Genomic DNA, 27979 nt, shown 5'->3' with positions numbered 1-27979 from the left:
TGGAAAAACTTGTACGTCACTGTAAGGAAATGCGGCAGCATTGTTGAATGAACTTTTAGGGTCTTTCTAGAGCAGATAATGCTGATAAAGCTAAGATTTGTTTTACTGTTCTTTATCCATTGTTCTTTCACCTTGTCTTTATTTTGTCTACAGCATTTCCCTGGTTCTCCTGCCTCTCTGAGTGAGAGCTTGTGTGTTTGGTATAGGCTCAGGTATTTCTCACTCTGCTGAGGAGAGGAGGGAGCCTGTGAGAGCCTGGTGAAGGTGCAGTGGTGCAGCAGTGCTGCATGGCCTTCTCAGCACAGGGCTGACCAGTGCTGTGTGTTTGCAAAGAGAATGCTGTGAGGCAGAAACAATCACCCAGAGCTTATTGTGCTCTTACACAGCCCGAGACTGTGAGCCTTAGTTCAGGGTGAGACAGGCCTGTCCCAGTGGACCTTACCCACCTGACAGGATCTACAGCAGGGAGGCCACTGGCCATGGGAAGCTCCAGGATGAAGGTGAGTAGTGTGATCTCTTCAGATGTGAGCAGATGCTACTCAGTTTTATGTTTTCTCTACTTTAGGTGTCTAAAAAAACACCTAAAGACAGACGTAATAAATGGCTAACAATGAATTTCTAGGGGGCTTCCAGGGCTGGTGAACCAGCTAGATCTTGACCAACATAGGGTATGTTTTTGTTTGGTGTTTGTTCAATGGACCACCAATATGACCAAACTTGACAATGCTGGTTGACTAACATGACCAAGCAGATTTACAGGCTGACTACTACCATGATCATACTGGTGGATGACCATGACCAGTATGGCCATAATAAAACAAGAGCTGGTGAACCAGCAAGCTTACCAGCAAATGCTGGCCTTAAACTGGAACGATCATTTATAAGATATCCATTCAATTTAGCAGATTTCATAACACAGGTTTTCAGATATGCAACAAAATTTCCTATACAATAAGTAGTAATTTAGTCATTTTTACTCTTGACTGCAAAGCTTTAGTTAATTCACATTTTACACTTTACTGCAACATTGTGTGATAAACCCTGATCCTTCAAAGACCATTAATTATTTATTTAGCTACTCGCTGTATGTATTGTTCATTTAAATTCACATCTTCTGTCAGTGGCTGATTTTGCTTAGATAAAGCATGTAATTGAATATGATGGCCTAGCTATTGCATTATTGAAGAAATTGATAAAGCTATTGGGGATTTTGTTCATTATAAAGAATAAAAGCTATGGCGGTTTATTACAAAACTTGTAATTTTACGACCTAACCGAAAGAAAATCTGTTCTTGCTTTTCTAATGTGAGAATGTGTAAACTATAGACTGTGCTTGCAGTTTTTTTTAATTGGTTGGCACATTTGTAGTTTAGAAGGTTACCAGTTAAATGTTTTAGTTTACAAGTACAGATCATATTTTGCAACTTCATTTCTAAAGAACTAATTTTAAATTACAAGTTACTACATTAAAAATACAAGTACAAGTTCTCAAATAAAAAAATAGATTTCTTTCTACTCAGTTCTTAGATTTGCATCATAATTGCCTCCGCAAAAAGTAGTAATTTAGTCATTTTTCAGATCAACTCATCAGTAAAAATCATTATTTATTTGTTTACTAGGAGTAGCAAGATGTGTGTATGTGAATGTGTGTGTGTGTGTACATGTGTAGGCCAATCTCACCTTGCACCTTTCTGTCCCAGAGGACCCAAAGGTGTATCATTGAAGATCCTCCCACTCGCTGTACACTTCTGCTGAGCCAAAAGGGAACAAAGAACACACACTTAATATTTTTACTTAATATTCTCTGTATTGCCCTAAAAAAACTGTTTAGCATTTGACTGGATATTTTTCTTCAGTTTTTTTCCAGAGATGAAAGGTTTTAGGGCTGTTTATCTGATTTGGGGAAGTTTTGGTAGTTTTTTTTTTCTGTACCACATTCTCATGTTTTTACTCACTCACTTTTACTGGTCAAGCTTTCCTGCTCTTTATGCAAGGGGATTGTCATCTAATTTATTCTCTTAGAAACATCTCTCTTGAAAAGCAAAGAATAACTTGTGTTTAATAGTCATTGTGCCATTGGCCTTTATTTAAAGAAATAAAGGGTAGAAGGTTAGTCTGTTTTTTACACATACAGACCTGACTCGCTGGAAACAGGTACAGCCAAGAGCTTTACACATCTCCAACCACACAGAGGAGAAATGTGTTTGTATGTGTGTATATGAGAGAGAGAGGGAAAGAGAAAAACGTTGGCTCCCAAATGTGTCCTAAAAAATACTTGTCCCCAAATTTGTGCTATTATATTAAATTGGACAAAATATGTTTGGATCAAAAATATCAAGTGATTTTTGTGTTATTGAGGCATTTTGGAGCCGAACTGTGTTGTCAGCTTCTCTCTAGTTCATTCAGAAAGGGGTGTCCCCATGATGGGGGATTTTTTTATACGACCTCAAATCTGTCCTAAGACAGTATGTGTGTGTTTGTGTGTGTGTGAGAGCGAGAGAAAAAGAGTACAGTATAAGTGAAGAATTTGGATCCACAGTCTAGTCTGGAATGTAGGTCCAGGTTGAGAACTGCTCTGGTTCTCGAGGTTTACACTGTAAAATCTCTGGCACTTGAGCAGCAAATTAATCAGATTAACAGACACAAGTGGCCAGTTATTTATTTTCTTTTAAGAAATACATCAGTTAACATGCTAATCATGCTAAGTAAGCAAATAATGATTATTTTGACAATCGACAATTATCCATGCCCTTAATCTCTGCTTCCTGTGGGTACGGCTCCTGTTCTTCGCCTTTTCTTTTGCTTAAATATGACAGAAACAGCCAAGAAGTTGTTTAAATTAAAAGTGTTATGAATGTTCTGTGAGAAAATATGTAATCTGTTGTGTTTAATCACTTTTGGGGATAAAGTTGCGTGTGAACTGAGTTAGTGAGCAGCCCTTATCCCTCCACTTGTTTAGTGCATGTATGAATGACACTGAAATTTGGAGCCAACAAATATTTGTAATCTGCATTATCAACAATGTCAACTAATCATTGCACCCATAATGCTAATTGAAATAGTTCAGCTATTTTCATTCATCACACCAACAAGTTTAATAATGCCTTAGGTCAATTTTTTTGAAGGAGGGATACATATAAGGATTGTTGGAAGATGTACTTTCATGAAACATTCATTTTACGGTAGGGTATTGGATAACAATTAAGAAAAACGTAAAAAATAAAAACAAATATATAAAGAAAATTAAAAGTAAATATGATACTTAAAGCTGATGTCATAAGTTTTGGGATTTGGGGGATTTAGGGCCCTCTCTGGTGAGAATGAGTAATTGCACAGAGCATGCAGAAGAATCATTTTAAACTGGGCGGGTGTGATTCGGTCTCCTTTCAGAGCGGATGAATCCGATTCCAGGTTATGTTCAGTCAGAGAGATAGAGCACACTCAGTCAGAAACTTCACTCCTTTGTTTCTATGATTTTACTATGAGTGAATGAGATACTGAGCTCTGAGTTTCCCTTTCCCCATTGCTCCACCAGTTGCTTGAATTCTGTCATGATCAACTGTGTGCTCTGACCCCTGCCTTTATAAGGTCTAATGCTTTTATGGAATGCAAGTATAATAACTACTGATAAGTTATTCTGAAATACACAGTGATTATGATTTTGTTGATATTTTAAAACCTGTTAGAAAAGGCAGTATTTAATGGTGTAATTCAGATGTGAAAACAGAAAGTGAGGTGGTTTCCTCTTTCTACCGATTCTATCACCTTACAGAAAGTGGTGGCTTAACTCTCAGAGCAGTGGGTTATTGAGGATAGGGTTGTGGGTTAGGGTGTGCCATATCGTATTGTACACAATAATACCACCAACATTTTTGAATTTTGTAAACAATAGTATACCCTAAAATATCATGCCATATCACCCACCCCTAATTATCACATCAGGGTACTACTTTTTTCTGATTTTAGCAAAACAAAAATTCACACTCTTCTCTTTTCCTATTAAATATCTACTAAAGACAGACTATTCTTCTTACTTTAATCCTGGATATATGGAGATATGTAGAGTGAATTCATTCTGGATCTTCTGTTACAAATCTGATAAAATTCTTGTATTTTTTAAAATATATTTTAATAGGAGTGTGCCATATCATATCATATGCAAAAATAAAATTTACTTTTCATTTTGTTGCAGTAGTGTATTCTTAAAATCATTTTTTAAATCTGTATTTTAGGGCCATATCGCCCAAAGTTGAGGGTTTGATATCCGGGTTTCAACAGGCTGCCACTTTTGGGTCCTTGTGTGCATGCTCCAGGCATGTGTGATCACTGTATTAGTGTGTGTGTCTTCATTAGAGTGTGTATGTGTTCAGCAAAGGCCACATTCTATCTGTGTCAAACACATTTATGGTGAATATCTTTGTTTTTGTCTTTTAATGTGTTTTATGGAATGCTGATAATTGTACAGAGAAATACAGGCTACTTATTAGGACTGGGCGATTTGGTTATAAGATAATATCATGATATTTCAGGATGTTTTTGCAATTACAATATTGTATATATTTTTACATGAACTTGTAAAGTAAAAGTAAAATAAAAGTAAAAGTAAAATTGTACAGAAGAAGATGACACAATCCTGCATCTAGTAACTGTAATTACAAATGATTACACATGAATTCTAATCACCTGCTGCATAACAAGCACATCCAAACGACTCAACAGTGAAATATAGCATCCCAAACATTTATTTCCAAGCTCAATTCACCTGCCTAGAATTTAACCTATTTAATACCGGTACCTATAGAGTCACATATACCCTGGTGACTAAGGCCTTACCGAGTCCCACACAAAAGTTTAGAAGATTTTCGCCTTTTCATAAAAGCTTTTGGGTGGAAGCAATGAAATGCTCATCAGAAAAAGTGAGTTTTTGTACTTTAAAACACGTGGACACAAGACTCAAAGTTGTGTTTCTTCTTAAATGCAGCAGAAGTTCCATTTACTTCCCACTGGACATTCACCAGATTGAACCTGTAGCCCAATTTAAGGTGGAATATGCAATCTAAATAAGAAGATGGCTTATAAGAATTGAACTTCTGTAGTGGAATTGGCCTCTTTTCTGGCTCATTGATAATCATTTATGGGATATAGGTTTTTGTTGGGAGTACAGAGATGGTTCTGGACATTGCCCCCTCCCTAAAGTTGCATGAACCAATAAGTGGGCTCCCATTGTTTTGTATTTTTGTCTTTATTATAGTTGTTAGGGGTGAAATGTTTAACTAGTAAAATGCATTTAATGATGAACACTTAAAATGGTTGTGCAGCTGTATGGGAGGGGGTTAAAAAATTACCAAAAAGTGAGTGTGAGTCAGGACAGCTGTGGACTAGAGCTAAGTTACCTGCCTTGAATGTCCTATAAGAAGTGCCGTGGCGAGGACTAAAAATAATCTTATGGCGTCTCTCGGGTGTTTTTCCCACTTGAATTCAAAGTTGTACTTGTAAAATATGATCCTTTATATATATATCCTTTTTTTTTTGCTTGAATGAGTTTTTTGCTCTTGAGTTTTGAAAGGGGTGGTTTTGACAGTTTGGGGGTGGGGCCAGGGTCACCCTCACCAAATACTATTGGCTAATATCTTCAGGGTTTTTGACGGACCAAACAACCAGCTTGAGCCTCATTTGGGCAAAAAAAGGAGCCGCAGGTAATTCTCATAGAGAACTGTTCATTTACACACGCAAAATGTTAAAATACGCAGGTAATTTTTTTTACCTGGTATTTGTGACGCCATAGAATTTTTTGTATTCTTTACTCTTTATTAATTGGGCGTGTGTAAAAAATGAAAAATGACAGTGGCAGTGGATTAGAAACTGGGGACCTGCCCTGAAGGAGTACATGCAGTTTAGAGGCTCTCAGACAAAGAGGAAACTGGGATTTGGTGGGGCAAAAATTTATTTGAGTGAATGGGAGAAAAAGGGGACACCATTCATTCCTAATGGAAAACATAGATTTTAATGTGATGTTTATAAGAAAAATGTGCATCCAATCAAAATGATGTATACAAACATGCATTGCACAATTAACCAAACAATCTTTAGATGGAATAGTGTACAATATATTAAAAGTTGCAGGATGCATTATGCAGTGAATATCTAGCAGAACAATAATAATAATAAGAAGAAGAATCACATACTGACAGTGATTGAATAGAGGCTGCAATGTTGTGTTTCTTTTGTTTTTCCATTGATGTTAGGTGTGGGCTGTGTCTCTAAGCTCTGTGCTGCTCCTGTGTGTGCTCCACTCTGAGGCCCAGGATGAATACTCTGGGAACAACTCAGGTCAGACTATACAGTTTTAAAAAAACAACACATTATTATTATCTTTAGTATTCTGCAGGTGTATGTTTTTTTCATCTTTTTTTTTATTAATTAACAATCTATTTATTTGATTATTTAGGTAATGAGCATACATATGAAGGCTCCTTAGTAGAGGGACATGATGAACAGTCTGGACTCCCGCGGCCTGGTATGATCTGTTTTGAAAGCATAATAAAGGACCGTTATCAGTCAATCATTATCTCACAATGTGTTTTCAATTCATTTTTTTTTAAAGTGGACTACTCTCCAGAGCCCACACACACCTATGAGGATGAGCAGACGGCATCCGCGTACGACCCGTATGGCCCTGTTCCCACAGAGGTCACCATGATCACAGAGGAGGCTTACCCATACGGCACCACCACTGAGACGTACGACTACGCCAAGGAAGACAGACTGAGCACTGAGGTCCCTTACGGAAGAGAGGCCTCTCTGGGAGAGGAAGAGGGACCCACTGAGTGCGACTGTGAGCCGGGCGAGCCTGGGTTTGGTGGCTTTGCTGGTCCCAAGGTTGGTCATCTATAGTACATAATAACCTTATGAGTTTGGTAGCATAGTTTGGAAAAAAACTGGATGCATGGATGAATATTAAATGCACTGTTTAATGTATTTAGTATTGTACTCAGTTGTGGTATATTTGCTGTATAAAATATGTGTTGTGCTTTTATTTAGAAATTTTAAATACATCTTCAAAAGTCAAACAATACATACTTTTTGTTTTTGTTTATTTATTTTTTATTGTAAAGCACCATCATCTTATGCACTTGAATAAGAAATAAAAATAAAAATAAAAATATTGTCATTTAGATCATTTATTTGCAGAAAATGAGAAATGGCTGAAATAACAAAAAAGATGCAGAGCTTTCAGACCTCAAATAATGCAAAGAAAAGAAGTACATATTCATAAAGTTTTAGGAGAAATCAATATTTGTTGGAATAACCCTGGTTTTAATCACAGTTTTCACGCATCTTGGCATGTTCTCCTCCACCAGTCTTACACACTGCTTTTGGATAACTTTATGTCACTCCTGCTGCAAAAAATTAAGCAGTACAGTTTAAGCAGTTCAGCTTGGTTTGATGGCTTTTCCATCTTCTAGGGCTGTGAATCTTTGGGAATCCCACAATTCGATTCTGAATCGATTCTTGGGGTCACGATAAAATTTTTTTCAGATTCTTTCACATCGGTTGGATTTCTTTTTCTTCATCCTTCATACTTTAGCGGCGCAACAACAAACACCATAACATGGCACTACACGCCTCTCTGTAGCCTAATAGGGAGAGGCAGTAAGAGTAAAAACTTTCCCTGTTCTGTTGCTGCTGTCCCGTGGCGCTCAGCTACTGTCGCACAGAACTTTTTAACTGTCTGGCGGAGCTGTTTAACTGTCTCGCGGAGTTCATCTGCTGTCCTCTGCAGGACAGTGGGTGAGCTACGCGAGACAGCATGAGCTCTGCGCGACAATAGCTGAGCTCCACGGTACAGTTAAAAAGCTCCGTGCGACAGTAGCTGCACCTGCAAAAATAATTGTTTTTTTGAAAATGAGAATCAATTCTGAATCGCTTAATGTTAGAAATGCGATTCGATCCATCTTCCTCTTGTATATTGCAGAGGATTTCAATTTGGTAAAATCAAAGAAACATATCATTTTTATGTGGTCTCTTTTTTTTCCAGAGCTGTATGTATAATAATAATATCCAAATAATCTGTAATTATAATAATAATATCCATAAAATATCCAATGAAATAATATCCAAATAGACTGACATGCCAGATATCTTGGGATAGCAATATGGATATTAGTCATAAAGTAGACAGCTTGTGAAATGCCCACATCTGTATAAGTTGTATTATCTGAGGTGTTATCTTATGACTGAGTTTGAGCACTGACCAGTGTGCTCATGGCAAGGTGAATTATTGGAGTTGAGTGAGACCTGATAGTTGGTGACACATGGGTGGGACGTTCATTTATTTTTCATTCCTTAACCCTCAGTGTTATATGTGTACCAGGAATATGTGATAGAAGGCATTACCGCCCACAGTAGACAGCCCAGTGGATGGTAATGATTGTGACCGTGGGCCTCTAAATAGAACTGGCTAGACCGTGGGCGTCAGACGAACAGACAAATGACATCCACATTCAATACAGTGTTTTTGTTTCAACAGAACATCAGAAAAGTCATGTGACATGTTATCATGGGTTCCTGTCCAATGAGAGGGTTAGCATACATGCTGTTCTTCATAACTAAAAGGAGTGTCTGCTTTGAAGAAATGAATGCTTAAATTGATGAATTCTTTTTCTTTGTAAATAGGGATCCAGAGGACTGCAAGGAAAAGACGGATTACCAGGGGCTCAAGGGAGAGAGGTTTAATGATTTTAATGATTTAATGTTGATTGAACAGCGAAGGTCTGATCTATAACAATCCCTGATTTCCTTATAATGTTATACTATGTGATGTTCTCAGGGTTACAAAGGAACCAAAGGTGTCCGAGGCCGGGGAGGAGACACAGGCCCTGTGGTGAACTGCTTTATAACAACTAATCAGATTATTTTTATACACTTTTTCTAGACTTTTTTTTTACACAGAAGATTGCAGCATTTTCAGGACTGAATTGTCTATCCTCTGCTTATCCTTTAGGGTGAGCCAGGGGCTGATGGAGAGGAGGGGGCATCTGGATTCTCTGGAATAATGGTAAGAAGAGGAAGAAGATTTCAGCACTTACTATGTGATTAGGTGAAGCGAAGTGTCTCTCATATGTGCATATATATATATATATATATATATATATATACATAATATATATTCTGTTTTACTTTTTCTAGGGCTGGCCTGGACTACCTGGAGACCCCGGTGTGAAAGGAGAGGCTGGGCTGAAGGTAAATCACTCCTTAAGTTAGTAAATAGTGTAAATGCTCTTACATTTTAAAGCAGTATATACATTATGTAAAGGTGTTTTTTCACCTTTTTAGAATGTCAGATTTACTGATATGGACAAATTACTAACTGTTACGCTGAACCAGATTAGGGTTGTGATAGTTTAGGTGCAGGCCCAAAGGTCTGACAAGTTTCAGAACAACAGTTCTCACATCACTTCCTGTGTGCTAAATTTGGAACTGTCCCCAAAAAACATTCAAAATTTCCTCTTTAAGCATAATTGCAAAGTAAAAATCGTTTCCTGCTGTAACCAATGTGCCTCAAAGTGTTAATCACCTGATTATTTGTTATTTGCTGTGTGTGTGTGTTATGTAGGGAGAAATTGGTATGGTGGGCCCACTTGGGGGAGTCGGACTTCCAGGACAAACGGTGAGTACATGCTTCAGTGTTTGGGTCAGCTTTCAGGTACCAAGAGTTTTAACTGAACTGGGAAAATTTGCTTTTATTTTCAGTGCACCAGTGAGCTCAACGTGCTGCTGGTGTCAGTCAATACTTCAAAAATTTCTATTGTATATGTTTTAAAATTCTTTCCTGTGAATAACCATTAATCAATCAGTTATTTTCTCACTACATTTTATGCCTTAAAGGCACACTAGGTAGGATTTCCTTAATTATTGAACTTTTTAAAGAAGTACAATTACATCTTGAAACTCACTGCAGCGCTGCATTAAGGTGTTATAGGAGGAATAGAGGTGCTGTCGTGCCTGTGTCAGAGCTCCTCTGAGCTCAAACCAGACTCTGTAAGTTTTCAGAGGCGGCTGCTACCAGCGCTCGTGAGAACTGCACCTCTTTCGAGAACTGCGACCTGCTTTCCGACCTGTATGTAGTTCTAACAGTTCCACAAAGACTACAAAAACCCGCTATTTGGAGTTGGTTAATTCTTTACAGAAGCTAACTATTAGTGATCGGCACAGCAGCTCTTTTAGATGAACTGAATCATTAGAATCTGTTCACTAAAAAGATTTGTTCATTCGAACATTATTTTGTGCTGGTCATCTTTGCTGTACTGGAGAAGCTCCGGTGATTTCAGGTAGTACCAGATGAAGACAGATTATAAGTAATTCAGTGGGTATTTCTGTTTTGTAAGGAGATTAAAATGTTAATAAGAGAGTTAAAAGGTTATTAAAACAACCAGAGCGTAAATATTTGAGGTATAAGTTGAGTTAAAGTGTTTGTTTTAACTGCTAAAGCTGTAGGCTAGCAGGCGGAAACTAGCAATGATTAGCATTAGCGATCGGGTTAAATGTGTAATTATATCATGTTAAGTGTAAAATATGGCTGTTTGTAAGCTTAGCTTGTAGTAAATTGCCCCAAACTGAAATATACATTTTAGTCTGGGCTTGTAAAAGCTTTTACTGATACTGTGTTTTTGTTTTAATATTATTTAATGCTGTGCTTGTTTGGTGGTGAGGGCTAACAGTGCTACTCTGTAAACACGCTGTTTTATCAGTTGTAGACACAAAAGAAATGGTTACGACAGTGCTGTATACGTTTATTACACTCTGCAACTGTAGGGGGAGCCCACGGGCACAAAATCTCAATCCTACCTAGTGGAGTTTTAAATATGTCTATATTAAATAAGTGTATATATAAGTCCATTTAGTTGTTTTATGTAAAATATACTAACTGTTTTCGTCAAAAAAGGAAGGAATTGTTGATATATGGATTTTCATTCTACAAGCTCTATTTTTTTATTTTTCAATCCTGTTTATTGTAAACACTGTGTATTAAAAATCACTTGGATGGATTGTCTCACGCTCAAATAACCCTCAGAGATTTCAGTAGGGGAATTTATGAAAATACAGAAGTTCCTAGAAATAGTTGGGAATTCTCTTCAGAATGAACAAACAAGAAATCCAGAAATGACCAGTACCATTCCTGTTTTTACTTTCAAAACAAACCTCCACTGTACAGAAATTAGCATGGCCAGTGGTTCAGCGAACATGTCTTCCTAGGACTCCTTATGAGTTTTTTAGTTCTACATCTGACATGGCCCAGATTACCTAGTAGCAGATATCTATCATATATCTATATCTATCATATGATTGTAATCAGGGGTGAACAGTAAGAGAGGGAGACAGTGTAGTCCCTACATTTATAACATTTAAAAGTACTTTTTCTAAAATTTGTGAACTTCTTTTAAGTATAATGCTCTATCCAGATGTGATTCGTTTCTCAGGGGGTCCTGGGAAAATTTTCTCTTTCATGGGGGTCCTTGTGTATCTAAGAAAAACACGACCATGTACGTGTTTTTCTCAGATGTCCTCTGAGAAAATTACAGTCTAAATTACTGTTTTTCGCTGAACTCCAGTAACTGGACGCACATCTCTGAGTCTTGTCACCTCATGTTTAATAAAATAGCTATTTGTTCACTGCTAAACAACGTAATTTCACATTGGGCGCGCATTTCCACAGAGATCCACATAAGCACAACAGCGAGTGAAAATGTAAGAGCTACTGAATGTGATGTCGTGACCGAGAAAGCCAAAAAAACTCACTGATCCTCCTGTTTTTTTCAATTGCAGTCTGGACGCAAGAGTTTTATAAAAAGTTTTATTAGAAGCTTAAGAATCTTTCAGATCTTCAAAACTATCCCTCCCAACTGGTTACATTACAGCTTTTAAATGTTTATTAAACAGGGGAATATTAATATAGTAATAGTAATATTCTGAAATATTGTAAAATGGCACTTATGTGCTGTAATACCGTTTTTAATAAAATATATATATAAAAAAATAGTCTTATTAGGAATCGCTCATCCACACAGTTCAACATAACTAGAATAGCTATAGCCACAAATTTTGGCACAAATGTTTTAACTCAAGTACAAATATTAAACAAAAAAGCTTTACACAAGCTTGAAATGATGTCAACTTTCATTTAAACCTAGTATTAGTTGTGTTTTGTCCAACATTAGTTATAATAATGTAAAAATGTCAATTATTAATGGAATCAAAGGGTTTTTGGTCCATTCATCGTGTTTTGCAAAGAAATAGCGGGAAAAGCAGCAAAAAAATAAAAAGTTCCAAGATTTTTATATGATGGTCTGGTCCTACTAAAACTCCTACCAATTCCATAACTGACCTCAATGTTGTTATTTTAATTCCAGGGCTCAGATGGTCCAATTGGCCCTCCAGGAACTGCAGGAAGTAAAGGAATTAAGGTAAACCAATGCCTTGTTTGAATCTGTTGTGTACTTCTTAAGGAAAACACTGTACAAATAAGAATAGTCTAAAACGTGTCAAATAAATTTTTCGTTTAGTCTTTACCATAGATGTTACAACAGGGAAACAGGAGTGCTATGCTGGAGTCCAGCATAGTTTGCTTATTTCTCTGTTTTAACAGACCTAATAAATCTGGAAATTAACAGGTGGGTTGAATCAGGTGGTCTTGAGCAAGATGCAAAAAAGTGTGCAGGAATCAGACCCCTTACAATCATACTTATATAGTATATACTGTACACGCCTGCAGAGAGTGGTAAAAAGTGCTGAGAAGATCCTCAGAACTCCACTGCCCTCTCTGCAGAGCATCTACCACCAGATAGTCCACAGGAGAGCTGCCTCCATCCTTAAAGAGTCTTTTTAAACTAATAACAGTCTTTGCAATGTCAGATGTTACATAACAACATGTATAATGTCCTGCTAAGTGCAGTTCAGCCCCTGACCTAGTCTTAGAGTCTCTGTAAAACACAGAATCTACCGGAGATCCTATGTAAACCTATGTTAACACACAGAGGTGGGTAGTCCAGGTCCTGGACTTTTATTTTTACTAGTGTAAATAGAACTGTTCTAAACATACACCTACATATCTCAACTGGTGGTGTTCCATAGACAAATTCTAACCATTTGTTCCTTAGCTCTAAATTACTGGATTAAGCATATAACACTGATGTGTTATTACTATAATACTAATCATCACTTCTTGCTTTATTGTATTTATTTTACATACTTGGAGAAGAGCAAAGAAAGAATTTCATTGTATGTTTATTTATTGTGCAAATGACAATACATTTTTTAAATCTGCTATGTTACCATACACCTGGATTCAGCATCATTGTACTTGATAAAGAATGATAACCGATTCTCCACTTTTATTTAGGGATCTACGGGAAAAACTGGAAAGCAGGGGTCTGAAGGACGACAAGGACAAAAGGTGGGCACAAACTCCACTGTTATTCAAATCAAAAACTGTCCATAGTCTCATAGATGATAAGCTACTGATGTAGTCTTTCCATTTTGATCTTTATTTTAAAATGAATTAAAAACAGCTTCTGTCTGATTTGTCCACAGGGTCAAATAGGAGCACCTGGCTTCTCTGGTGACGTTGGTGAACAGGGCTACATTGTAAGAGAACTGTATTACAATTCTTGTCATCTCTTTTCACTGATGACCAGAAACCAGACCTGTAAATTACTATAGCTGAAACAGTTTTAATTTTGTTCTTGTTTTCACAGGGCTATCCTGGAATACCCGGAGGCAGGGGGGTGCCCGGGCTGAAGGTGAAGTAATTCTAATATTCTTCTTGGAAGTTTTGCTTTCAGCCACTGCAGGATAAAGAATAAGCATTGTAACATTATTTTTGTATCAGTATTATTGAAAATCTGAAAGAAGTTATGATCTAATGCATTTGTTTATAGTTTGCTCTGAATTTGTATTTAAGTAATTATCAAAAATGTCAACGTTTAATTTCAATTCAGTGAACTTGTTTCACTGAAGTTGCCCTTTAAATTTGTATTTTGAGTGATTAACAGTCAGTCAAGCTTGAATATTGGCTTTGAAATCATTATTTTCTTGAATTTGTTTATATGTTCAGTGATCGTTATAATAACTTCATCTTGCCATTTATTTTGGTACTTCTCTGCTAGCTAGCGAGTTAAAATGATATAGCTGACACTAGCTACACTGCACTGGGAGAGAGGTGCACCTTCCTTAGCTAGCTAGTTACCAAAAATAATAATAATAACAAAAAAATAGATTTTGCATCTGGCAACTTTTAGTTAATAGCATCATTGGTTTTGTAGCATTAGAATAGCTCTAGCCAATCTCTGAGAAAATTTTCTCTCGTCCCCCAAATGAGTCCATAAATGTTCATTTATTCAGCACATAAGATTAAACTCCCTAAAACTTTTAAATATATTAATACAGTAACTTGAAGGATCATTTTGATGCATACTGAATTAAATGTAGGTGTTAACTGGAGAAAGAAGAAAATGGCATTTTAGTATTTTAGGACCATTTATAGTGCGTATCTCTTTTCAAGGTCTATTGTTTACATTCTTCAGCTGTTTTTTTCTGTAATGAAGTCTGATTTCTTCATATATTGTGTAATATTGATTGACAAAATAAACCCAATAGTAATCAAAGCCTTAATTTAAAGCCTTAGTGTTTTATGTTATATGCTCTCCTAACAGTAAGTTAAGTAAGTCACAAAGCTCTAAAAAAGCCCAGTAATGCAAAAAAAAATAATAATAATAATTAAAGATAAAAAAAAAATACTGTGATATACAGTGATATTTTAGGTCATACTGCCTAGGCACTAAGGAATAGTTACAAATCTATGGAAGTAAATAAAGAAAACTGCTTCCTATGTTTACTTTTTGTGCTTGCGTTCCATTGGCTGTTGATGAGTCACCGACTGGTAAACACTGCAAATACAAATTACATCAGGTTGGCAAAGACCCAAATCGGAGACTGCATCCCTCACACACTACTTGATTCTTAACTCTGACTGCCAACTAACACAGACTCAGAATCTCAGAATTAGTGCTTAACAAGTGGCTAAAATTTTAACCCTTGTTAAAATTAAGAAGAAAATTGGAAGGAAGACATATAGAGGAAGGGGGAGAGAGAGAGAAAGAAAATGTGTCAAAGGGACAACCCCTTCTTGTTATTCAGTATTTAAAGAAATATCTCAGAAACTTCCTCTTAAGTGATTAGTGGCAGTTCACTGGGGAAGCCACCTACTGCTTATGAAAATCTTAAAGGTCCAGTGACCTTTAAAATAAAAATTCCCTTAGAAATTGTTTTTAAAGTGTTCCTCTTTTTTGTGTGATTTTATTTTATTTCTGATGGGAATGTGTGGCTTTTTTTTTAGTCATATTTATTAACTTTGTCTTACGATAACATATATTTAGGCCCTATCTCATTTCACCCCTTGGCCCTAACACATACCCCTACCCCTTCTTTTCGAGTGTAACCCTTCCCCTTGGAACAGAGTTAGAAGGGGACGGGGTAATAGACTACGCCTTAGAATTGGGACAACCCTTTAAGCACCTGATACGTCATCAGGAGCGCTAAAGTTCAGTAACCTAACTGCTGCTGGTTAACTAGTTAACTTAAGGGCTTTACTGTATGTCTTCAGAAAGGGGGGAGATGGTGTAGAAATTAAACTTTGATAAGCTTTTATTTTATTTTATTTTATCTGTTCCGCCTTAAATGCTTCTGTTGCACCATTTAAGGTGGAACAGGAAAGTTAGCTAGCTAGCTACTGAGACAAAACTACTAGCGATCTTTTTTATGCTTGTTATGAAGAACTCGGCTATAAAAGATTGAAACTATGGTAATATAGTGCTAATAGTCACTTTTAACATGGACAATATTTACATTTGTGGGTTTTTACCAGTGATTCTCATACCCCTCGGTTTGACAAATCTCTGTAAAGGGGTGAAATGGGATTGGGCCTTACTGTTTAAGATGTATCTTGTAATTTAAAAAAATATACCACATAAAATGTGTGATTTAAAAAGAGAAAATAATCATTTAATAAAAAAAAAGTTTAAATAAAATTTTATTTATTTCTCTTCAGGGTGAAAAAGGTTTGAATGGCTTGCCAGGAAGCGATGGGGAGCCTGGGGAAGACGTATGTATCACAACATTTCCCAAGACACTTCTGGAAACGTTCCTGAGCACTGTTAAAGTGTGGTTTTCTGAGTAAAAACATGTTGCTCATTCTCCCTAGGGTCCTCTTGGTGTTCCTGGAGTTGGTGGTTCACCGGGACCATTTGGACTAAAGGTAAAAATAAAATTATAAATAAACAGATTCAAACCTGATCACAATTGCTGAGAAATATATTTTTATAACCTTTTATCTTGTGTATTCAGAGTGGTAATTAGATGGAAATATTCATTATGTCACTTTTCTTCCTTAAGGGTTTAAAGGGGGACCGTGGAGAGCGGGGACGTCCTGGAAGAGAAGGCACTAGGGTTGGTCATTTCCCCTCTGCTTATAACTAAACCTCTAAAATGATAAAATACTTGAGTTTGACTAATAAAGCACATAGCAGAGACAGAGAGAAAGTGACTGTTATTATTTTAGTCACAGCTGGAAAAGTCCCCTGGTTGTACATGTTATTTAAATGTGACCATCATGTGGTGAATTCTCTTTATGTGTGGCACTCTCGGTACTTTAGGGAATTTACAGCATGTGACCGAAAGTGAAAGTACTACTCACAGTTTTTTATAGATCATCGTAGGCGTGTGTGTGTGGGTGGATGAGTGGGTAGTTGTGTGTGTTTGTGTGTTTCTGTGTGTGTGTGTGTGTGTGTTTCTGTGTGTGTGTGTATTTGTGTCTGTGTGCGTTTGTCAGTGTGTCTGTGTCTTTTTTGTGTGTGTGTGTGTCTGTCTGTGTGATTCTGTCTGTGTGTCTGTGTGTTTGTCTGTTTGTGTTTGTGTGTGTTTTTCTGTGTCTGTACGTCCTTGTCTGTGTGTGCTTGTTTGTCTGTGTGTGTGTGCGTTTGTGTGTGTGTCTGTGATTTTCTGTGTATGTTTGTCTGTGGGTGTTTTTGTATGTGTGTGTTTGTGTGTGTCTGTCTGTCTCTGTGTCTGTGTGTGTCTCTGTGTCTGTGTGTGTCTCTGTGTCTGTGTGTGTCTCTGTGTCTATGTGTGTCTCTGTGTCTGTGTGTGTCTCTGTGTCTGTGTGTGTCTCTGTGTCTATGTGTCTGTGTGTGTCTCTGTGTCTGTGTGTGTCTCTGTGTCTATGTGTGTCTCTGTGTCTGTGTGTGTCTCTGTGTCTGTCTCTGTGTCTATGTGTGTCTCTGTGTCTGTCTCTGCGTGTGTCTGACTGTGAGAGTGTGTGTGTCTGTGTCTGTCTCTGTGTCTATGTGTGTCTCTGTGTCTGTCTCTGCGTGTGTCTGACTGTGAGAGTGTGTGTGTCTGTGTCTGCCACAGTGTGAATCTGTGTGTGCATCTGTGTGTGCGTGTGTGTGTGTTTGTTTGTGTATGTGTGGGTCTGCGTGTTTGTGTGCATGCGTGTGTTTTTTCTGTGTGTGTGTGTGTGAGAGTATGTGTGTGTGTGTGTGTGTGTGTATGTCTGTGTGTGTGTGTGTGAGCATGTTTGTGTGGGTACATTTAAGCTGTGTTCCAATCTGAAGGCAGCTGCCTAGGTAGTCATTGCCTTCAAAGGCAGCTCTCTTGTTCGGCAGCACTTTAACCGATAATAAACCTTATGAGGCAGCGCCTTCAGCACACGCTTTGCAGTCGGCATACGTCATCACATCTAGTGCACTGTGCTCGTGAGCTCTGTTCACTAATTCAAGTTTTTAACCACTTACCTCAGGACAAATCTCAAAACATCGGCACCTTTTTCTCTTTTCTTTTCTCTGCAGCAAAGTACTCCTCCAAATATTACAGATAAACTTAAAATATTTAGGATTTTCTTTCATTTATACACTTTTCATCACTCTATACTCAGAATATGGTCCTATTTATTTATTTTTTATTTCTGATTAGATGCTTTGTAGAAATGCATGAGAAATGTATTCATAATATGATATATAGTTTGTATAAGCAATCAAAGCTAATTCATCAAACTAAGCTAATCTATTTTTACCTTTTAGATGCATAAAACAAAAATATAACATGCTTCAAAAATGTGTTACTTATTTGCAAATAAAAGTGTGAAATTTACCCTGACCTACTAGTTCAGATGTGATACTACAATAAGCATAGTGACAAAAAGCAAAATGAATAAAATTAAGAGAGAAAAAATTATTATAAAAATAAAAAATCTCTTCCCCTGCCTGGTAATCGTGTTTATCTCTGGGGACAAAATAATATTCATGGAGAACACCCTCATAATTCCACTATTTACACATTAAATCACAGAGTTTAGCCACATGCTTTTACACTTAGTAGACAAATACATCTTTAGTTATGTAGACTGGATTCTGATGTGGGGCAGAGTTTGCAGATGTCCTCATTATGTGGTAATTATTACCGTGTTTCTGTAATGGGAGGAATTTTAGTTGTACTGGGATACTCAAGATGCATGGAGTGACCAAGTTTAAACTAAGCCATTGTAAAATTAACATTGTTGTTTTATTCTATAAACCATGGATACCTCAAATAATGCAAACAATGCAGTGTTTAAATTCATAACGTTTTAAGAGTTCAGAAATCAATATTTGGTGGAATAACCCTGGATTTTAATCACAGTTTTCATATATCTTGGCATGTTCTCCTCCACCAGTCTTACACACTGCTTTTGGATAACTTTATGTCGCTCCTGGTGCAAAAAATATAAGCAGTTCAGCTTGGTTTGATGGCTTGTGATCATCCATCTTCCTCTTGATTATATTCCAGAGGTTTTCAATTTGGTAAAATTAGAGAAACTCATTTTTAAGTGTTCTCTTATTTTTTTCCAGATCTGTATTTGTACATATATATATATATTTATAAATATATATATATTTAACCAATGGCAGCATCTCTTGACTTATCTGTTGTAGACTTTCTGAAACTGTTAGAAACTATACAGTATGTGAAACACACTCCACATTGTTCTGAACTCTTTTTTTTCCAGGGCCCATTAGGAGAAAGAGGAGATTCAGGAATTCCAGGAAAGCCAGGTCCAAAAGGCCTGCAAGGCTCGACAGTAAGGATAATACCTGACCCTTTTTAAAGAACAAATTTTTACATTCAGTTAATGTAGGCTGTTATGATAATGTAATGTGAACATGTTGTTGACTCATTGTGACATTATGCTCGTTATACTATTTCTGTTTCAGGGTTCCAAAGGGGAAACCGGGCCTGATGGATTTAAGGTAACATTTAAAAAACATATATCAAATTTGCTTCAAGTCCCATATTTTTACAGAGGGGGCAGAAGTACACAAGTCTCATACTATAGTACAAATACAAATACTTTTTTGGTGTACTTAAAGTAATATACATTTTTTAAACATTTTAATCTCTTCTTTTTTTTTGGACAGCAGAATCTAAAACTAACATAAAGAACAATACTGAGTTTATAACCAAAATAAACATGTTATGTTTCATTCATTTACTGATTTTAAGAGATTGGTGGTAAGCAAAATAATATCACATTTTCTTTTTATTTTTTGTCAGCGATATTTCTGGAAATATGAAATATGAAAATATCGAAAAATATTTTAGCAATCCCCCAAACTATCATACTGAAACTACAGTGTTATGAAAAAGTTTGGTGATTTTCCTTAAATATATCATATAGCAGATGAACACATTGATGTGTAAGAAGTTAAATACATTTCATAGGATTTACAGAAAGTGTGCAATAATTCTTTAAACAAAAATATATATGTGCATAAATTTGGGCAACCCAACAGAAAAATTACATCAATATTTAGTAGAACCTCCTTTTGCTGAAATAACAGCCTCTAGACTCTTCCTATAGCTTCCAATGAGAGTCTGTCTTCTGGTTGAAGGTAGTTTGGGTCATTCTTCTTTACAAAACATCTCCAGTCCAGTTAGGTTTGTTTCTGAGCATGAACAGCTGCTTTAAATCACACCACAGGTTTTCAATATTATTCAGGTCTGAAGACTGAGATGATCATTCCAGAACGCTGAATTCCTTAGTAGATTTTGAACAGTGTTTAGTGTTGAGGGTCGTTGTCTTGTTGAAGTATCCAGCCCCAGCGCAAATTCAACTTTCTCACTCTCTCATTGTTCTCAAGAATCTGCTGATATTGACTGAAATTCATGTGACCCTCAACTTTAACAAGATTCCCAGTACCTGCACTGATCACACAGCCCCACAGCATGATGAACCACCACCAAATTTTACTGTGGGAAGCTTTAAGTGTTTGTCTTGGAATGCTGTGTTCTTTTTCCAACATGCATACCACACTCAATTTTAGTTTCATCAGTCCACAGCACCTTATTCCAAAATGAAGCTGGCTTGTCCAAATGTGCTTTAGCTTTAGCATACCTCAAGCGACTCTGTTTGTGGCGTGTGCTCAGAAAAGGCTTCTTCAGCATTACTCTTCTCCCATACAGCCTCTCCTTCTGCAATGTGAGCTGAATAGCTGAACGATGCACAGCGTCTCCATCTACAGCAAGATGATGATAGTCTGTGGGTTGACTATGACTGTTCTTACCATACTTCTCCTCTGCTTATCTGAGGTTTTTCTTGTTCTGCCACTTCGGGCCTTAACTAGAACTGTGTCTGTGGTTCTTCCATTTCTTCACTGTGTTCCTCACAGTGGAAACTGACAGCTGAAATCTCTGAGATTTTTAGCTTTTTTTTCAACAATGATGTTGAACAATCTTTGTTTTCAGGTCATTTGAGAATTATGTTTTGAGGCTTCCTTGTTGCCACTCTTCAGAGAAGATGCAAAGAGGAGAAAAACTTGCAATTGGCACTTTAACCCTTTCTCATAATTGGATTCACTTGTGTGTGTAGGTCAAGAGTCAATGATCTTACCAAACAAATTTTGTGTTCCAATAATTAGTGTTAAAGGTATTTAAATCAACAAGGGTGCCTGAATTTATGCACCTGCTTAATATCGCTGTAGAAAAAGTACAAATACAAATACTTTTTTGGTGTACTTAAAGTAATATACATTTTTTAAACATTTTAATCTCTTCTTTTTTTTTGGACAGCAGAATCTAAAACTAACATAAAGAACAATACTGAGTTTATAACCAAAATAAACATGTTATGTTTCATTCGTTTACTGATTTTAAGAGATTGGTGGTAAGCAAAATAATATCACATTTTCTTTTTATTTTTTAAACAATAATAAAATGATTTATAAAATCATCAAATTATTAGAGGGTGCCCAAACATATTCACATCGCTGTAGTTGCTGTTTGGTATTTTGGTAAAATATTTCTCAGTGTTTTTTCATATTTCCAAGAATATCGCTGTAGAAAAAAAAATCTGAAATATTGTGATTTTATTGTGAGGACATATCGCCCATCCCTAAGAGAAATTCTCAAATAAAGTATGTATACCTTAAAAATCTACAGTAACAAAGTACTTATTTACTTAAGTAAGCACCTTAAAAGTTTCAGGGTGCCAATCATTTGAATTCATCATTGTCCTGACTTAAAAATCAGCTTGTGGTTCTCTGATCATGCTTGTGTGGCCGACTTTTGAGACGTCATTCTAATCAAATGACATAACATAACGTGGAATTGGTCCGTGTGGTATTACTTTTTGTTCCATATTATCACAGGTTTTTTTTTCTTTTTAGGGTGAAACAGGAAGAAAGGGTGCAAAAGGGGTTAAAGGAGAGAAGGTAAATACGTTGGCATTTGCGTTTCTGTCGAGACTTGCATCGTTGTTTCACTTCCTGTTTCCGTTACGCGTGGGAGATTTTTTAACCTTTATTTTTTTCCAAATAGGGAAGTTCAGGCTCTCGTGGTGACAAGGGGGAGGTTTGTCATTTAAGCATTGTATTTTTTTTTTTTTTTACATTTTATTGCTTTTTAAAATAATAATCAAAATCCCTAATGCATTTGGTAAGCTAGTTCCTAAACTGCAAATAAGGCTAAATTTTACATTGTTAATGTGTCCAGCATGGAGAAAAAGGCTACCTGGGGCCTGCTGGGCCTGTGGGCCGCAAGGGACCTCCCGGTATTCCAGGTCCCAGAGGTGACCTCGGCCCACTTGGCGATCAAGGCCTAAAAGGACTGAGTGGACCAAAGGGAGAGCCAGGTGAACCTGTGCGTATTACAGAGCTTACACACATCCTCTATTTTATGTCAGGGGTTTAGAAAAACCCAGATACAGATCACACATGGTGACTGCATTGGTACGTTTATAGAGTATCACAGAACAACTCTCAAAAGTGTTAAAAAAAAGTGTTTATTTTTGTATATTATTATTTTCTTCTTTTTTTTTTACCATACAGTACCAATCAAAAGTCAAGAAAAACATATTGAATTATTTAGTAAACAAAAAGTGTTAAATAAATCAGAATATGTTTTATATTTTAGATTCTTCTAAGTAGGCACCTTTTGCTTAGATGCTTAGATTTGCACATCTGGGCAAGTTTATGAGGTAGAGTCACCTGGAAAGGCTTTCAGTTAACAGCTGTGCTGAACTTAAAAAGTTTAAAAAGTTAATAGTTTGAGAGCATCAGTTGTACATTTGTGAAGAGATAGACTTGGTATACAGTGAATAGCTCTTTTTAAAATGTTTTAATATATAATGACAAGAACTACCTAACTAAGTAAAGAAAAAATGTAATTTAAGAAATGAAGGTCGGTCAAGTCAACAAATTTCAAAAATTTTGAAAGTATCCTCAAGTGCAATCTCAAAGACTATCAAAAACGTTATGATGAAACTGGCTCTCATCAGGACCACCCCAGTAAAGGAAGACCAAGAGTTACCTCTGTTGCATAGCATACGTTTATCAGAGGTACCAGCCTCAGAGAGTTAACAGCACCCCAGATGAGCTCACATAAATGCTTTACAGGGTAGTTTGTGTTTGTTTAACACTTATGAATCCTTCATAGTCTAGATGACTTCAGTATTCAACTGCAATGTGGGAAAACTTTTGACTGGTACTCTACACCCTGTTAGTTTCCTGTTACTTATAACACTCATGAAATATTTACTATATAATTTAACTGTGTGTAATTAAAACCAGTTAAATCAACTTAAGTGTAAAGATACATGAACAGATGTAAAAAAAGGAAAGAAAGCCTACCTAATCTCTGGGTCCAGGTGTGTAATAATAATCACAACATGGTCAGAAACACTTTACAATTTACAACTCATCCAGTATAAAGTTATCCACTGAGTACACTATACCGCACACAAAATGTGTAAAACAGGATTCACAAACTCACCAATTTGTACACATTGCAATCATACCACAGTCGACCCATGCTATGTGGCACTGCACATCCATTAGCCAGTTCTAGAAAGAAGTCATCACCCTCCTATGTCATGACCTAACCACCCAAATCCACCCAACACCATCACTCTGCCTACTAGGAGACACATCAACCTCTAATACAGCACCACAAAACAGTAGATTCATCTTAATGTTGCTGGTCTCGCCAAGAAAATCATCCTCATGAACTGGGAAACAAAAAAATAACATCTATTAACAGACTATTTTCCTCTAGACACACTCAAAACCCACCAAAAACGCAGATTCAGACCCAATTTAGACACTAATTTGGATCTAATTCAAACATTGCAGTAAATTACATAATAATCCAACAATAATCCAGATAAACCATAGCAAAATCATTAGTTAAAATCGCACATAAGTTCATGATTCTGTTTTCTGTTTAGCTATATTTTTGTATATATATATATATATATATATATATATATATATATATATATATATATGTATGTTTCTGTTTCTTTTCTTTCCTTTTCTTTTTTTTCTTCCATTGTACCCCCTTCTGCATCTCACTTCCCAGTCCCACCAACCCTGAACCCCAACTGTATATATATATATATAGTGACTCAGTAAGCGAGATTGCTTCTTTTAAGGTTATATCTCATCATTTGACACACAAACTATTCACTGTCTTTAAACACAATGGATGTAATTTATAAACTGACACAAAATCATTTATTAGTAATAATTTGTATTGTTCTGTGAATAAACTGTTCTGACAGGGACCTGGGCTGACTGATGAGCAGGTTTTGCAGCTGTGTCGAGGTGTGGTCACTGCACAGATCTCCCAGTATGCATCCTCTATTCGGGCCAAGTGCTCACAGGGCTGTCCTATCAACAACCGTACCTTGATCGGACCCCCAGGAGTGCAAGGTCCACCTGGATCTCCAGGCAAAACTGTAAGTAACTGCAACACATCTAATGTGAAGATGAAAATGCACAACATGTGTTTTTCTGTGTTAAAGTGACAGTATGTAGCAATTTTACCTTAAAATGGCATTTTAGACTATTCAGACTACTCCAGTCTTCATCATTGCTTTTCCGGGTTTGGTACACTGCTAACTGCACTGTTAAACTTTAGTAAAGTAGGCAGGAATCTGCTAATAAAAACTGAGGTATTTTGTGAATTCCTGTAATATTGTTTTGCTGCCTCAGTCCACATGCTTCTTTCACATTCAGTGATGGTTCTGTATCCCTTAGCTTGTCTAGAAATGCATGTGAAAAGCATGTACTTCACACCGATCAGATGCTTGTTGGAAGATTTGACCACTAAGCATAAAAACTATAGACCCAACTATAGTCTCCGAACCCAGTGAGATTTACATTCACTCAAAATCTTTATAATTAGATTACTGTAGTTATCTGATTGTTAAGGTAGCCATTTAAAGAGCATACACCATTTTTTGTATCAGAGTAGAGTCTTAAACATCTATTTACTAACATGTTACCATTGGGTTCAATTTGAACCCAGACATTTAAAACCCCAGTAAAAATAATTATAAAGAACCGTAATTAAGTTATTTTTATGTTTTTTTTGTTGTTGCCATTGTTGAATTATCAGTGGTTTTCACATTACTATTAAGTATTGTGTTGTTAGGTTTGGGCCTAAAGCAGAGCGATACAGTTCTTACGTTTTACACAGATAAAAACAGTCTGGGACAAACTGACCAGGCAAAAAATAATTATGTGTACAAATTGTGTACAGGACATTGAAAACACATTTTGTTTGCTTGGTTGTCTTCATCATATTAGGAAAAGTCATTAAATATGAATCACTATAAAGCAGTATGTCAATCTTTTTTTGCAGACGATAAACATTGACTGGTCAAACTGACCCCAACGATAATAGGAGGGTTATAAAATCAGATAAAGAAATCTGATAAAGAGAGCTGGATTTAAGCTCAGCAATAGGGTTGGCACCTTTCAAAAATGAAAATAAGGGACGCCAAATAAATTAATTGCCTACTCAGCCATCAAATATTTTAGTCTATGTAAATTCTTAACTTTCTTATTTTATTTTATTTCTCAGCCTGCGCCTGTTTGAAAACTGACCCGGGTCTTAAAAATAAAGGAGGTGTCTTTAACACAGCACCCACACAATACAAGAACTGTATGTGTGGCAACCATACACATATATAAATATAAAACTAAATATTTGTTGCCATTAAGTGGCCGGCGCTCAGAGGGAGCACAATTGGCCCTGCTCCCTCCCGGTGGGTAGATGACGCTCTCTCCCCACATCACTCCTCGGGTGATGTCTGCAGCACAGGGCGTCTGTGAGCTGATGTATCAGAACTGAGTCGCTGCGCTTTATTCCAAGTGCGCTGTGATGCTACTCGGTAATGCTGCATCAGCAACAGCTCAAAAAGAAGCGGTGGCTGACTTCACATGTATCAGAGGAGGCATGTGCTAGTCTTCACCCTCCTGGTGTGTTGGGGCCTTACTAGAGATAGGGGGAGTCCTAACGAGTGGGTTGGGTAATTGGCCGTGTAAATTGGGGAGAAAATGGAAAAAATTAGAAAGAAAAAAAAAAAAAAATTAACACCTATGTCTGTCAATATTTTTCCTGAATTCATCTCTCTTCTATTTCTCATTATTTTCTGCGTAGGGTAAAGGTGGCAAAGCTGGAGCTAAAGGAGCTCGAGGACCACAGGGTGTGCGAGGTCTGCAGGGACAGAAAGGAGCAGAGGGACAAAGAGGTACAGCATACCCTCTAATACCAAAATACAAAACAAAAATGATCTGAAGAAGCTGAAAGACCAGTCAGACCAGCACAGATCTTTAAAATTCTGTTTTTTGTTTTCCTGTAAAGGTGCAAAAGGAGCTAAAGGCCAGCAGGGCAGTGCTGGCCAAGGACTGCGCGGCCCCGATGGTCACCAAGGGCTCAGAGGTAAAATACATTCTGAATCATTTCTGTCTATAGTTTAAGAAGAATTTAAGCAGTTAGTGCAGCTTCTATATGGAAAGATGGCACATGTAATATAGACATTTAAGGTCTCAACTCTGCATTTTAAAATGTCTAGTTGTGGTCTCTAGTATAAATGAATACCACGTGAGCCATTTTTTGTGGAAAAAAGTGCTCCGGTGTTTCTATTTAGCCCTACTTTAGATCACTGAATTAGAGGTATCCGGAGAAAGACAGGTTTTGGGATCTTGCTCATGAATATTCATACATGCAAACATATCACCTCTGATTGGCTAACAGCACTGCAGCAGAGAACACCTACCTGCCTTCTCCCACAGTCAATTTTACTCTAAAACTCAAAGGACAAAATGTTTTCAGAGATACAGCCTTAGTTATAAATATAAAACACTAAGTGCTGGATAAAGTTAACCCTTAAACTTCACTTAACTTCAGACTTTCAGTGTAGCGAGAAGAAATGTTATCAATGCATCAGTGCAGCCACACAGATTTCCCCCGCCCCCTCCCTGTGGCCAAGTGGCACCGTTCTCCCCATTGCATTGAAAAAGGGTTTTTTTTAGCTAAACTAACACTACTAAACTTATACCTCAGATTTGGTGAGTCGATGCTTGGGCAGTTTCACCATGCTGAAGCCCCAGAGTCTGATCTATATCATAAAATCCGGTGCAAACGCCGCCCACTTTGACCGGTGTTCTGTTGAGTTGTGCTACCTTGTCAAACTGTGCTTCCCTAGTGTATATCTAAGGTCTCTGTAAAAAGCAAAATCAACCGGAGAGCCGATTTAAATCTATAGTTACTTACTTACTTACTTTAGGTAACGAGACAGTGTTGGCTCTGCTGCAGCCCCAAGCCAAGGTAGGCGAGGCCATGATCTCACTGGTTGATGTAGACGCCTGACATCTCTCTGATCAACTAGTTTTTCTGAGGATTTTCTTTTCTTATCTACTGCAGACAACGGAGGTTGAGGAACAGTTTCATGTGCAGCATACATATACAACTCAGAGAGACCTGTAGTATTTCACAAAGAACAAAAAAAAGTGGATTTTAGCGGAAGGAGATCTTTAACAAATTTCACTCTGCTTTTCCCTCCTAGGATTACCAGGCCATCCAGCAGAGCCTAGAAACGGACTTGAGGGGCCTCTTGGCCCTCGCGGGTTCCCAGGTCCTATTGGTCAGCCTGGTGTGGCTGGAGATGCAGGTGTTCCAGGAGTATGTGAGGCGCGGGACTGTAGCATTCATGCGCCTGTAGTAAGAAAAGAGCAGGGCCTGGTAAAGGGTCCTCACAGTTCTATAATCTGAGGATAGAGCTCACGGCTAATATAAAAAAAAAAAACATCACAGATGGAGAAGAAACATCTGAGCCAAACATCACAGAGCCTATTACTGATGTTCTAAGCATTCTGGCTAAAACATATGTAAGTATGACTTACATAATAAATATTTCGAGGATCAAATCAAATGTCTTCAGTCTCATTAGATAAAGGATAATGTCTAAATTTGTTTTCAGTATCAGAAATGCTGGGTTTGCTGCAAATAAAGGAAACATGTAAATAATATTGTAAAGCATCTTATGTACATGTACTGTGTTCCTAAATACCACTGTACAAGATAAACATGTGACTTTTTCAAA

General features: G+C 37.0%; 1 protein-coding gene across 1 annotated transcript; it reads left to right on the top strand.

Annotated features, from left to right (window-relative positions):
• The first annotated feature begins 188 nt into the window (after positions 1 to 188).
• On the top strand, positions 189 to 27979 carry zgc:113232 (collagen-like protein). Its single transcript, XM_022674149.2, has 25 exons — positions 189 to 500; positions 6246 to 6330; positions 6449 to 6517; positions 6605 to 6879; positions 8677 to 8730; positions 8831 to 8884; positions 9005 to 9058; positions 9190 to 9243; positions 9617 to 9670; positions 12411 to 12464; positions 13400 to 13453; positions 13591 to 13644; positions 13755 to 13799; positions 16106 to 16159; positions 16259 to 16312; positions 16450 to 16503; positions 19100 to 19171; positions 19305 to 19340; positions 21756 to 21800; positions 21907 to 21939; positions 22081 to 22227; positions 24149 to 24325; positions 26035 to 26125; positions 26239 to 26316; positions 27443 to 27979. Exons 1-25 carry the CDS (start codon positions 480 to 482, stop codon positions 27646 to 27648), a joined length of 1974 nt encoding a protein of 657 aa, XP_022529870.2. The 5' UTR covers positions 189 to 479; the 3' UTR covers positions 27649 to 27979.

Source organism: Astyanax mexicanus, chromosome 6 (assembly GCF_023375975.1).
Source record: "Astyanax mexicanus isolate ESR-SI-001 chromosome 6, AstMex3_surface, whole genome shotgun sequence".
In the NCBI taxonomy this organism is placed as follows: Eukaryota; Metazoa; Chordata; class Actinopteri; order Characiformes; family Acestrorhamphidae; genus Astyanax; species Astyanax mexicanus.
The sequence above is the reverse complement of the archived record's forward strand: the minus strand, read 5'-3'. Positions and strand labels throughout refer to the sequence as shown.